Genomic DNA, 14,228 nt, shown 5'->3' with positions numbered 1-14,228 from the left:
AACGAGCGGTGGAGTGGCTCCCCTACAGGAAAGGTAGGCACTGACGCTGGGGACATAGCTAGGAGGGGGCAGCAGGTGGCATTGGGGGTGATGAGTTTTTATAAAGAAAAACATTCTTTTAATTGGTTTGTTGTTAATAGAGTACTCGATTAATCAATAGAATACTCAAATACAAAAGTCGATAGCTGCAGCCCTAGACACACAGTCCCTAATAAAAGTAACTGACCGTCCCTAATAGACGCCTAATGACGGACGCCCACTACCCACCAGTTACGGACAGTGTATGAACAGATTTTTCTTTTTTTAACAGTAAATCGCACAGCCAGGACAGAAGTCTGATCTCTCTCTCTCTCCTCACAGAACAACGGCACTGAGGGGAGAGAGAAGCACAGCCCCCGCCCCGCTAGTAAATATACTGGATGTGATCTCCATCATAGGGTTATCATGGAGACCACATGATCAGGAACCAATAGTAATGGTCCTTGATGGTTACTGTGCTGAAGGCAGATTTTTATTATTTACAAATTGTCAGAAAGACCAAAAAAGCCTCATTGTTAGGCTACTTTCACACTTGCGTTAGGAGCGGATCCGTCTGGTGTCTGCACAGACGGATCCGCTCCTATAATGCAAACGCTTGCATCCGTTCAGAACGGATCCGTTTGCATAACTGTTTATTTCAGATCTGATTTTTCACTTCGGAAAACTCAGATCCGACAGTATATTCTAAACACAGAAGCGTTCCCATGGTGATGGGGACGCTTCAAGTTAGAATATACTGAGAACTGTGTACATGACTGCCGCCCCCCCCCTCCTGTATTTAACTTATTGGTGGCCAGTGCGGGCCCCCCCTCCCTCCCCAGTATTAATTGTAACCAGTGCGGCCCCCCTCCCTCTATATTCATCAGTGGCCAGTGCGGATTCCCAGTATTAAATATGACCAGTGCGGCCTCCCCCTCCCTCCCTCCCCAGTATTAAATTTGACCAGTACGGCCTCCCCCTCCCTCCCTCCCCAGTATTAAATTTGACCAGTACGGCCTCCCCCTCCCTCCCTCCCCAGTATTAAATATGACCAGTGCGGCCTCCCCCTCCCTCTATATTCATTGGTGGCCCGGCCAGTGCGGATTCCAAGTATTGTGACCAGTGCGGCCTCCCCTCCTCCCCCCCCCCCCCTAATTAAAATCACCCCCCCATCATTGGTGGCAGCGGAGAGTACTGATCGGAGTCCCAGTTTAAATCGCTGGGGCTCCGATCGGTTACCATGGCAGCCAAGACGCTATTGCAGTCTTGGCTGCCATGGTTACTTAGCAACAAATACAAGCATTATACTAACCTGAAGAGCTGCGGTGTCTGTGTCCGGCCGGGAGCTCCTCCTACTGGTAAGTGAAAGGTCTGTGCGGCGCATTGCCTATAACACAGACCTTTCACTTACCAGTAGGAGGAGCTCCCGGCCGGACAAAGACATCGCAGCTCTTTAGGTAAGTATAATGCTTCTATTTGTTGCTAAGTAACCATGGCAGCCAAGACTGCAATAGCGTCTTGGCTGCCATGGTAACCGATCGGAGCCCCAGCGATTTAAACTGGGACTCCGATCGGTACTCTCCGCTGCCACCAATTTTTGATTTTAATTAGGGGGGGGGGGGGGGCGGAAGAGGGGAGGCCACACTGGTCACAATACTTGGAATCCGCACTGGCCGGGTCACCAATGAATATAGAGGGAGGGGGAGGCCGCACTGGTCATATTTAATACTGGGGAGGGAGGGAGGGGGAGGCCGCACTGGTCATATTTAATACTGGGAATCCGCACAGGCCACCGATGAATATACAGGGAGGGGGGCCGCACTGGTTACAATTAATACTGGGGAGGGAGGGGGAGCCGCACTGGCCACCAATAAGTTAAATACAGGAGGGGGGGGGGGGGGTCTGCAACTCTTGCAGTATTTTCTCCGGCCAAATTCACATGTCCGCAATTCTGTTACGCGTTTTGCAGAACGGAATTGCGGACCTATTCATTTCTATGGGGCCACACAATGTGCTGACAAGATTAGGCATTTTCTATTATAGTGCCGGCGATGTGCGGTCCGCAGTCTGCGGAACGCACATTGCCGGTGTCAGTGCTTTGCAGATACGTGGATCCGCAACACACATATGGATGTGTGAATGGACCCTAAGAGGGACTGAACTGAAGACATCCTGATGCATACTGAACAGAATGCTTTCCATTCAGAATGCATTAGGATAAAACTGAAGCGTTTTTTTCCGGTATTGAGCCCCTCTGATGGAACTCAATACTGGAAAACTTTAACTATGTGTGAAAGTACCCTTACCTGGTGTCTTCAGGGGATTCGGGCAGAGTGTATTTAGAAGGGGCGGGGATGATCTTTTAAGTCCTCTCTAGCCTGGCAGCGTATCAATGGCTTCAATATGTTGGTTAGTTAAGGGAGTGCTGATTGTAGCGGTCCCTTCCTTCTCTCCCCTCCTCCCATCTGACATTTTACCTTGCGCTTCGCTTCCTTACTCCCACTAGCCGCTGCGCATGATCTCTGACTTATAATCTCTTGTCGATCTCAGCCACCTCCTGACCCAACGCCATTTCGCCAGTGACCTGGCTTCTTCCGGGGATATGGAACAATAGACAACAGCCTACCCTATTATAGTGCCCACACAGGTGTGTAGGAAAATGATTAAAAGCCTAATGACACCTCCACCAATGAATATGGAGCTTCAATTACTGGGGACCAATCAGCAATATCACATAAGCATGGTGGGGGAAGAACAAGTGTGGCACAGCTGTCACACGGCAGAACACATGACCGCAACGTCACAAAGCCGACATGGCCACGCCCCACCACAGGCCATGTGAGAGCACTGAGGGCGTGGAGAGTGTGACGCGGCAGTCACGTGACAAGGCGCATGACCGCAGCGCCAAAGGCACATGACGGCCACCCGCTCCACCAGGAACCAGCGATCAATCGGCAACATGCTAAGGGAGCACCAGGGGCGGAGCAAGTGTGACGGAGCGGTCACGCGATACAACACATGACCGCAGCGCCACAAGCACACCCAGACCACACCTCCCTCCAAACATTCACAGGTAATGTATATAATATAATAAAAATTTGAGTAAAATAAAATACAATTATGCGGCCCTCTATCCAGTCGATCGGTTGTATTTTACTCAATTTTTATTATATTATATACATTACCTGTGAATGTTTGGAGGGAGGTGTGGTCTGGGTGTGCTTGTAGCGCTGCGGTCATGTGTTGTATCGCGTGACTGCTCCGTCACACTTGCTCCACCCCTGGTGCTCCCTCCGCATGTTGCCGATTGATCGCTGGTTCCTAGTGGAGGTGGTGGCCGTCATGTGCCTTTGGCGCTGCGGTCATGTGCCGCGTCACACTCGCCCCGCCCTCAGTGCTCTCACATGGCCTGTGGTGGGGCGTGGCCATGTCGGCTTTGTGACGTCGCGGTCATGTGTTTTGCCGCGTGACAGCTGTGCCACACTTGTTCTTCCCCCAGCATGTCCTCATAGGCTGTAGATTGGCCATTCCTCTCTGGTGGGAGTGTTGACTATGATGTGTCTTAGACGTTGCGGTCACGTGACCGCTGCGTCAGTCTGGCCCCGCCCCCACCATGCTTATGTGATACTGCTGATTGGTCCCCAGTAATTGAAGCTCCATATTCATTGGTGGAGGTGTCATTAGGCTTTTAATCATTTTCCTACACACCTGTGTGGGCACTATAATAGGGGAGGCTTTTGTCTATTGTTCCATATCCCCGGAAGAAGCCAGGTCACTGGCGAAACGGCGTTGGGTCAGGAGGTGGCTGAGAGATCGACACACCATTCAGGGTATGCTTATTTCTTTTTATCACCAAGTCTTTTTATCCTCACATTTGCCTCCATTGCAGCCTTGTTTGGGGCTTATTGTCTAGAGGTGCCTTGGTGTTTTTTGATCTTACATTCTTTTCCTTGCCTTTTGGTGTGCTGACCTCTCGGCCCCTCCTTGGGTCCTGTTCCTCATCTTTGTGTTCCACCTTTGTGCTGCCTTTTATTATTATGTATGTATCTATTATATATTATCAATAAAGCTTTTCGATTTTCACGTTGTGAAGATTATGGTCGATCCAATGGGAGAATCAACACAGATTCTGCTCCACGATAGAGCATGCTGCAAGAGAGAGTTCTGCCGCCCATTGAAATGAAGGGGAGGCTTTTTAGAGGCATTTATTGGTGCAAATGCCATGCAGAAAATACGTGAAAAACATCGCCAAAAAACGACCTGTGTACAGGCCTGTATCGTTTCTTTCCATTTACTATCCACACCTGGTTTTAGCTTCAAAACTGAATCAGAAAACCTGAACATAATATGACCGCATACAGGCACCGTAATTCTAATGTACACAATGAAGGGGTTGTCCCATCTAGGATATACAATTTAGGCTACTTTCACACTAGCGTTCGGAGCGGATCCGTCTGATGTTTCATCAGACGGATCCGCTCTGATAATGCAGACGTTTGCATCCGTTCAGAACGGATCCGTCTGCATTATTACTTAGAAAATTTTCTAAGTCTGAAAGTAGCCTGAGCGGATCCGTTCAGACTTTACATTGAAAGTCAATGGGGAACGGATCCGCTTGAAGATTGAGCCATATAGTGTCATCTTCAAGCGGATCCGTCCCCATTGACTTACATTGTAAGTGTGGACGGATCGGCTCGCCTCCGCACGGCCAGGCGGACAGCCGAACGCTGCAAGCAGCGTTCAGGTGTCCGCTCACTGAGCGGAGCGGAGGCTGAGCGCTGGCAGGCGGATGCATTCTCAGTGGATCCGCCTCCACTGAGAATGCATTGGGGCCAGACGGATGCGTTCGGGGCCGCTCGTGAGCCCCTTCAAACGGTGCGCACGAGCGGACACCCGAACGCTAGTGTGAAAGTAGCCTAATCAGGGCTGTGGAGTCGGAGTCGAAGGCAATTTTGGGTACCTGGAGTCGAAGTCGGAATCGGCAAAAAATGAACCCAACTCAGACTCCTACTAGATTTAAATTGGAATAAATAAAAAAAAAAAGCAAGTTTAAAATGTCCCAATTGACAAAAAGTTATTAATTACTGTATTTTTCGCCCTATAAGACGCACCTGGGTTTTTGAGGAGGAAAATAAGAAAAAAAATATTTTGAACCAAAAGGTGTGCTTTTGGTGGGTTTTGAACTAATGGGGGCATCTGTGGGTGGCACTGTTATGGGGGCATCTGTGGGTGGCACTGTTATGGGGGCATCTGTGGATGACACATATATAGCATCTTATCTTATGTGTCATCCACAGATCCCCCCCATAACAGTGTCCCTGTGTAGTGAATGGGGGCCGGCATCTGTTTCTGTAATGGCAGCGGGGCCCGGTGCCTGCTTCATTCATAAAGGGGGCAGAGCAGGCGCGTGACGTAGTGAGCTACGCTACGAGCGCCCATCCGGCCTCCTGACTGCCAAGAAGTTAGTAGTAAGTAGTACAGCGCTAGATTTAAGATGATTGGAATACTTTAACAATACCCACAAGTTAGATATGATTACCGTATACTACAGTGAGCGGGGCCCGGTGTAGTAGAATACAGTGACTGCATCGGGCCCCGCTGCCATTACAGAAACAGATGCCGGCCCCCAGCCCCTCCTCCCTTTCAGCCTATTCACCGGACAGTCGCAGCATTCGCCCCCCCATAAGACACACTGCTATTTTTCCCCCAGTTTTGCGAAAAATACGGTACTTCTCTACTGTAAGAATAAAGGCCAATGCATGCAGTGCGTCACGTTACCGCAAAACGAACACGTTAAATGACCATGAAGAAGCGTGCTTTTCATATGCTTCACTATATGGCACGCAACGCACAGTTAAGGAGCGGCAATACTTATACTTTCCATTGTGTTGTGTTCCGCTGTTACAGGGAACGCAACGCCCATGGTTAACCGAGCCTCGCACTGATAACTGATTAAGTAAATATGTTTTGTTGCAGGACTAGAGACTTGTATAACTGAAGGGAATGGATGGTCAATAGCTCAAGACTGAAGCTGTAAACCATTTGAAAAACTGCTGTCATTCAGCTAAGGCTATAAAACCTTGTAAACTCAGATTGTTAGCTTAAACTTTAAACATGACTATGGGATTCTACTAGGGAAATCATGTTTTACAATAAATGCCCCTTCCCCTGCCCCGTCCTGGATCCTTCCACTGCCCGATCTTCAGCAGAAGATCAGCACACAAAGGAGAAGGCAGCAGCTTCCTAGCCAGTAGTTCTGTGGTAATGACATGTATGTTGCCTTTCTTTCCTTCAAGGAATGTATAAAATACATTCACATATTAAATACAGAAGAGTCGGAGTCGGAAGTACCAAAAACTGAGGAGTCTGAGTCAGACCATTTATCTACCGACTCCACAGCCCTGCCATTAACATCCCAGGCGAGACCTGCACCTATCTCAATAGGATGGACCCACTGTGAATGGTAGAGGATAAAGAGGTGACTGCGCATGCGCGACTTTCCATTCACTTCATCAGCACTTGACAAGTGTTACTGAAGTGAATGGAGAGCGCAACACATGAACAACCCCTCTCTGTTCCTGGTTGGGCGTGACAGAGCCCCATTCTTGAAATATGCCATAAATGTCCTAGATAGGAATAGCCCTTTAAGGGAATCTGTCTCCAGCGACCTCTCTATCCAGCTGTTTGCATAGACACATAGCTGTGGTTCACCTGACTGGCTGTTTATATTTTGTTGATTTGAGGGTCTGTTCCCAAATTTTGTAACTTATGCCTAATGTGCAAATCAGGTGTTTGGTTGCTCTCATTGCACCCAAACTCCGCTCTTTTCTGTGGTCAGCCCTTACCTTGCTGCTTTGCCACAGTCTAGCCCAAAGCAGCAAGAAAAGGGTTGGCCACAGAAAGGAGTGGGGGGCAATGAGAGCAATGGTGACCATCGTTGATCCAAATGCCGAATTTGCACATTAGGAAAAAGCATCAAAATTCACGAACAGAGCCTCGGGTCAACAGCGGTTTAATCAGGTGAACTACAGCCATGTGTATGCACAAACAGTTGGTTTGGGAGGTCGCTGTGAAAATATTTACTGTGAACAGTTAAGTCTACTTTCACATTGGCGTTTCTGTTTGCGAGATCCGTTCAGGGCTCTCACAAGCGGTCCAAAACGGATCAGTTCAGCCCCAATGCTTTCTGAATGGATAAGGATCCGCTCAGAATGCATCAGTTTGCCTCCGTTCAGTCTCCGTTCTGCTTGGCGGCGGTCACCATAACACTGCTTGCAGCGTTTTGGTGTCTGTCTGATGAAACAATCTGGCACAATAGAAAACTGATCCGTCCTCCATTGACTTTCAATGGTGTTCAAGACGGATCAGTCATGGCTATGTTAAAGATAATACAAACAGATCCGTTCTGAACGGTTCTGAACGGATGCAGATGGTTGTATTATCTGAACGGATCCGTCTGTGCAGATCCATGACGGATCCGCACCAAACTCAAGTGTGAAAGTAGCCTTAGAAAGTTGATGATGAAATGATCTCCAAAAGAAAGTTTTGTTTGTTTGTTTTTTAAAATTTCATCAGAAAATGCAGTTCCCTATAAGATCCTATGCATCTCCATGGTTACAGACTACACGTAAACCCTGCAGTGTAGTCTGGTCCTGCAATAAGGTAAGGTGTTACACCACACCCTCTGCCTTCGCTAATTTACAGATAGTGAGCTAGGGAAACTTTTGATGGATGAATGGTTCAAGGAACTTACAAAATAAAACCGTAATCACGTACACAAATAACCAATATCCCCACTGTGGCTAGAGATTAGTAGTGGACCAGGCGGCAGGGGAGTGGAAAAATGCAGCCTGGATATTTTAAAAGGAAAGCACTGACTGTACCCTACATTATTTAGAAATTATTCAGAACGAATTCTGAACCTAAAAACAACTCGGGGTAAATTTATTAAAATTGGCATCAATATAAAAAATTAAATAAAAAGTTCTGAGGGAAGAAGTGGCAAATTATGAGGAACAGACCTCTTAATAAATTTGGCATATCTTTGGGCTGTCTACCTCCACTATGAGCTGGCGTAGATTTCACCCACAACTTATTCTTGTTTTTTAATGTAATTTAGGATAAATCTGACAGGCCCTGGAGCCAATATCACTTCCTGCTAAATCTGACTACTTTTTGAAAAATGCAGTGAGAAAAATCTAAAAGTTGCAGCGTTTTGGACAAAAACAAAACAAAAAAAACTGAGGGCAGCATAAAGCAGTGACCAATAAGCTGATGTCAGCAGTTCCTGAAATTTCAGGTTAATGTTGGCAGAGCGTCTGAGCAGAGTCATGGTTACTCAGAACTTCCCCCTCCCTGCCCACCCTGGTTTTCGTTCTAGGAGTGAACTGTCAATCATCGGCGGGTGGATGGGGACAGGAGAAGTCAAGAACAGCGACTCCTCCCCGACGCAGACTGCCAACATTATACTGTCAACTTTCTGCAACCACTTTGACCTTAGCAGTTGAATGACAGACTGCTGGTATCAGTGTACCGTCACTACTTTACGTTGCTGCGACTCTTCCCTTTAAGAAAAAAAATTGTGTGGATTTCAGGACAGGCTGGGCGTCCTATTGTTTTAACTATGGACGTTGAGGACTACATCCAGACACTGTCGTCCAAATTGACGCAGAGTAATTCGCTTCCTTTTCCATTCACTGAGAGAACAGCAGTAATTACCCGGCAGCGGATCTACAGGGGAGACGGGGTGCAGGTAAACATTGAGGGAGGAGCGCAGCAGCTCCTACAAACACCTAATCACTGGGGGTGTCGGGGGTAGGTCCCCCACCGATCTGATATTTGACACCCATCTATCCTGAGGTGATTCTAAATTCACACTAGGGCTGCAACAATTCATCGATGCAAAAAAATCCTCGATGCAATTTCCCTGCATCAAGGATTCGTTTAAATCACGTGACCACAGAGCCTCTCACTCACCGCTCCATGGCCTCCCGTCCGCACCGCACTGCCAGGGCCTTACGTGCACACATCATCACCACGCTGGCTGATGCTGTGTGTGACGTCAGGTCCGGCCCAGTGCATGCCGGGAAGTGGGAAGAAGATGCGGTCTGTCTCCATGTCAGCGCACTGCCAGGAAAGGCAAGTATAAGTTAGCAGGGGACAGAATCTGATGGAGTTAGGGGGGCACCTGTGATTTGAAGGGGCTGATGGCGCTGGGGGACATGGTGGATGGCATAAAGGCACTGGGGGAGGGGGACAGATGGCAATGGATGGCATGGAGGCCTGGGGGGGGGGGGGGGGGGGGGACATGGCAATGGAGGGGCAGATGGCACTGAGGGAGTGGGGGACATGGTGGATGGCATGGAGGCCCTGGGGAGGGGGACATGGCAATGGATGGCAGGGAGGCACTGGGGGAGGGGACAGATAGCAATGGATGGCATGGAGGCACTGGGGGAGGGGACAGATAGCAATGGATGGCATGGAGGCACTGGGGGAGGGGACAGATGGGAATGGATGGCATGGAGGCACTGGGGAGGACGACATAGAAATGGGTGGCAGGGAGGGGCAGATGGCACTGGGGCAGTGGATGGCATGGAGGGGCTGATGGCACTGGTGGATAGTGGAGCTGATGGCACTGGGGGGAACTGATGCAATTGGGATGATCGCACAGGGGGGAACGAAGGCTGTTGGGGGCTGATGGCAGGGGGTCTGATGAGTTTTTATAAAGGAAAACCGTCTATTAATTCATTTTTTCTTATTAGAGTACTCGATTAATCGTAAAAATTATCTGTAAAATACTCGATTTCTCAAATAATCGTTTACTGCAGCCCTAATTCACACCTTTGCTCAGTAAATCCAGGACAGGAGCAGACTACCGAAATTACGATATCTGGTATAGAGCACCCCCTGTGGCCTGCCAGATCCCTATTCACTATAATGGGATCAGTCAGGGGGTCCGGCAAGAATGCAGCAGTATTTTTCCAGTAGAAAGCCAGCATTCCTGCTGGAAACCAGACAGATAGCGAATGGGGATCCAGCAAGCACAGCGGTGTCTGGCTATGCCGGATTTGGTCATTCTGGTATTCTGCTTCTCTGCCGAAACAGTGCGAATAGATGTGAACTTAGCTTTATTTTCATTGCTGCCGGTATCCCCCCAGCTTTTACTACAAGCCAATTCATCTGCAAGAACGAAAATCCTGTCCCATAGTGAAGCTACCAGAGACTACATGAATTCCTTTTTTGCCTCATTCAAAAGGCCATTCAGTCAGAGCCACAGCCCCTTCTCCAATCAAAAATACTAGTAATAAAAAAATATAAAAAAAAGTTGAATAAGTATTAGAGACACACAGGCATATCAGTCACTGTGCTTCAGAGGACACTGACCTGCTGGTGACGGCTGCTGGAGAAGGTATACTGTACTGGATGGGTGGAGTAGCGGCTCTGCTCAGCGCTGAAAGCTCCTTGGTTAGGATACCCTGAACTTGACATAATGGGAGACAAAGTCCTCACTGAAGAGTAAGGTCAAGGCCAGTGCTTGGTCATGTTTTCAAGAAACCACCTGGGGAAAGAACACACAGCAGGTTTACCATCAGCAGAGCAGTACATAGGACAATGAGCATGCACATTACATACACAGCTGCACTACACAGGACTTCTCTCATATTCAGCAAACAGACACGATTTAAAGGAAATGTACCAGCAAAAAGTAACTATTGTTCAAAAATATGTTTAATATACAAAAAAATTAAGACATTTTTATAGTTATTTTTAATTTTCCATGTCAATAGCTATATTATTATTATTATTATACTCACTTATAGAGCGCTGACATATTCCACAGCGCTTCGCATACATTAGCATCAAGCTGTCTCCAATAGAGCTCTCAATCTAAGGTCCCTATCAGTATGTCTTTGGAGTGTGGGAGGAAACCCACACAAACACTATATTAAAACAAAAAAATAAAATAAAAAATCTTGCCGTTTTCGCACTGGCCACTATACTGCAGTTATCTGCTCATCATTACAGGCAAGACTAGAAGTATAGACTTCGCTGCTTTGTATAGATAACACAGAATCTTCCATTTATAGTAGGTGATATCACAGCTTAGGCTATTTTCACACACGTTTTGGCTTTCTGTTTGTGAGATCCGTTCAGGGCTCTCACAAGCGGTCCAAAACGGATCAGTTTTGCCCTAATGCATTCTGAAAGGAAAAGGATCCGCTCAGAATGCATCAGTTTGCCTCCGTTCCTTCTCCATTTCGCTCTGGAGGCGGACACCGAAACGCTGCATGCATCGTTTTACTGTCCGCCTGACGAAGCGGAGCCAAGCGGATCCGTCCTGGCACACAAAGCGTTTTTGCAGATCCATGACGGATCTGCCCAAAACGCGAGTGTGAAAGTAGCCTTATCTACTCCCTCCTGATCTCTGCACAGGTCACAAAGCATGTCTACAAAATTCTCCAACAGAAGTCAAGGAGGTCTCCTCCTGTTTATTGTATCTATGGCCCACAGTGGCTGCCGTAAAGCATCTCTCTAAACACTGTTAAAGAGGACCTTTCACCAGTTTTTACTTTATAAAAGCGATACCTCACACTGTAGCCCTTGTTCCCTAGATGTCATATCGCTAATTGTTTTCACGATATGCTCCTCTGTTGCGCTGCTGTGCCCCTGGTTCTGTTTAGGCTCCCTGTATGCTAATTAGTAGCATCGGAACAAGGAGGAGGAGACATCAGCTTTCCTCAGAGGGCGTCTCTTCTATCTGGCTGTGGCGCTGTCCAATCACAGCGGAGCGCGTCACAGCCAGGGGGAAAAAAAAACAGCTCACCTTCTCCCTGGCTGTGACGCGCTCCGCTGTGATTGGACAGCGCCACAGCTAGATAGAAGAGACGCCCCCTGAGGAAAGCTGCCATCTCCTCCTCCTTGTTCCGATGCTACTAATTAGCATACAGGGCGCCAGCGCAACGGAGAAGCATATCATGAAAAAAAATTAGCGATATGACATCTACTGAACATAGTCTACTGTGTGAGGTATCGCCTTTATAAAGTAAAAACTGGTGAAAGGTCCTCTTTAAGAACAGCTCAGGTAAGATGGCCGCCCCTTTAATCATTTTGAGGAAATAGAATTAAAAAAAATCTGAAAATAAAAACAGATTAGAAAAAATTTGCATGTCACTACCTAGTTTTGAACCGGCAGAAAAAAAAAAAATCTCAGTGACACGTTCCCTTTAAAGTCTACAAATAGAAACACCTTTGTAAATAAATTCCATGTACTAGTTGTGAGCTACAGCCTGAAGTCACCCTGCATTCCCTGCTGGTTCATTATCTGCACAGAGCTTCCTCAACAGATTTGCTTTCTTCACCCTTTGGTCTCATGCACATGACCGTATTGGGGTATTTGGTGTGTACTCCATTTTTCTCACTGTCCACAATACAGACAAGAATAGGGCACGTTCTATAAGGCTAGTTTAAGATTTACCGGCAGGTTGTTCCGTCAGAGAACAGCCTGCTGGAGTTCTCCAGATCCGGCATTGACAGATGTTACCGGTCTGCCTGCCGGCCCCACTGACTATAATGGGGTCTGCTGGAGATCCAACCGCTACCTGGCAAACATGCCAGGATTTGGCCAGGCAAACCGCTGCATGCAAGGGTTTTTGTCTGGCCAACTGTCAGCATTCTATGCCGAAACTCTGAAAGTTGCCCAATTTTCAGAACAGTCACACAGATGACATCCATAGAAGTGAATGGGTCGGTGTGCTATCTGCCAAAAAATACAGATCGGAAGTGGATGGAATAGAAGTGTGCATGAGGCCTGAGGCTGGGATTACACGCTGAGTTATTAAAAAGAAAAAAAGAAAAAAAAAAAAAGGGCTATAGTACGCTGAATGTCAAGAGGAAAGTAGTCACCGGCAGAAGTTTACCTCCCTCGCCCCACTGAAAACACAGGCATATGTGTATGGGCGAGAAGGGAAAGCTATTGAAGCCGTATGGGCAGCATAAGAGGTTAAATTACCCAGCACTAAGAGGTTCGCGTTAAAGGTCCAGCTACACGGTGAAATGTGTTGTGCAACTTTTTTTGTAATAACGATAGTCAATGGTGTCGCAATGCGACAATGCTGCGATTGCGACAGTTGTATAAAAAAAAAAAAAAAATACCCTTTGGATGGATTTTTTGCAACAGTCACATTGCAGCATTTCGCACTATGACACCATTGAGTATAGTTACAAAAAAGGAGCACGCACGTCGCTGTATGGCTGTAGCCCCCCCCCTCACATGACACGTTGCCATGTAGCCAGACCCTGAGGGCTCATGCACAAAGCCGCAGCGGTTTTTGCGGTCTGCAAAACAATAGATTGCGGTCGTGAGCGTTCCGCATTTTGCAGAACGGAAATTCCTGTGGACAAGAATAGGACATGTTCTATTTTCTTGTGGGTGCCACGGGACAGACATACAGGTGTGCTGTCCACATTTTTTGCGGCCCTATTGAAGTGAATGGGTGTGGATCAGATGCGGACAAAAACAACGGTGGTGTGCATGAGGCGTTATATGGCATACAATATGGGACAGGTGAAGGGCAGAACAGAAGATGGCACAGCCGCTTCATGCAGCCTGCTGGCTCTAAACTTTATGCAACTCCCTGGTGTCATCTCAACGACGTCATTGATGTCACAAGGATTTCTGTTTATTACTGCACATACTCCTGAAAGGACAAACAGCTACAGCACGCCGGCGAAATCCGTGGAGGAAAACAAGTCCTGGAGCAGATGTTCCGGGGAGTGCAATATTGTCTCCAATAATAAGATATCAATGAGGGGGAACTCCGGGAAAACCTTCTAATCCAGCATATATCTTCAATCCATTAAGTTGTTAAAGGGGTTTTCCGAGATTTTGATATTGATGACTTATCTTCAGGATAGGTCTGCAATTGGCGGGGGTCCAGCACCCCCACCGCTCTGCTGTTTGAAGAGGTCATTGAGCGCTGCAGCCCCCTCCAAGGCTACTGACATTCATCTCTCAGCCCCTCAAGTAAATGGGGCTGAGCTGCAATACCAAGCACGACCACTATCCAACGGGGGGCACTGTGTTTAGTAAGCTGCAAGGAGGCCACGGCGATCACCGGAGCCCCCAAACAGCTGATCGGAAGGGGCCCCGGGTGTGAGACCTTGTGGGTGTGCCGACACATGGTGCGCAGAAAATATGCATGGAATCTGCA

The 14,228-nt window shown here is 47.7% G+C and overlaps 1 protein-coding gene across 8 annotated transcripts in view; it reads right to left on the bottom strand.

The window, feature by feature from the left end:
• NCOR1 (nuclear receptor corepressor 1) overlaps window positions 1–14,228 on the bottom strand; it is a 206,427-nt gene that overhangs the window by 150,410 nt on the left and 41,789 nt on the right. For all 8 annotated transcript variants that reach the window (XM_040423363.1, XM_040423371.1, XM_040423365.1 and 5 more), the window contains exon 2: window positions 10,402–10,576. In XM_040423363.1, coding sequence (XP_040279297.1) covers window positions 10,402–10,506 — 105 coding nt within the window. In that variant the 5' untranslated portion in view covers window positions 10,507–10,576. The remainder of the gene's footprint in view (window positions 1–10,401; window positions 10,577–14,228) is intronic.

The sequence above is a fragment of the Bufo bufo genome, chromosome 3 (assembly GCF_905171765.1).
Source record: "Bufo bufo chromosome 3, aBufBuf1.1, whole genome shotgun sequence".
In the NCBI taxonomy this organism is placed as follows: domain Eukaryota; kingdom Metazoa; phylum Chordata; class Amphibia; order Anura; family Bufonidae; genus Bufo; species Bufo bufo.
This window is presented reverse-complemented; position numbering and strand designations above follow the sequence as displayed.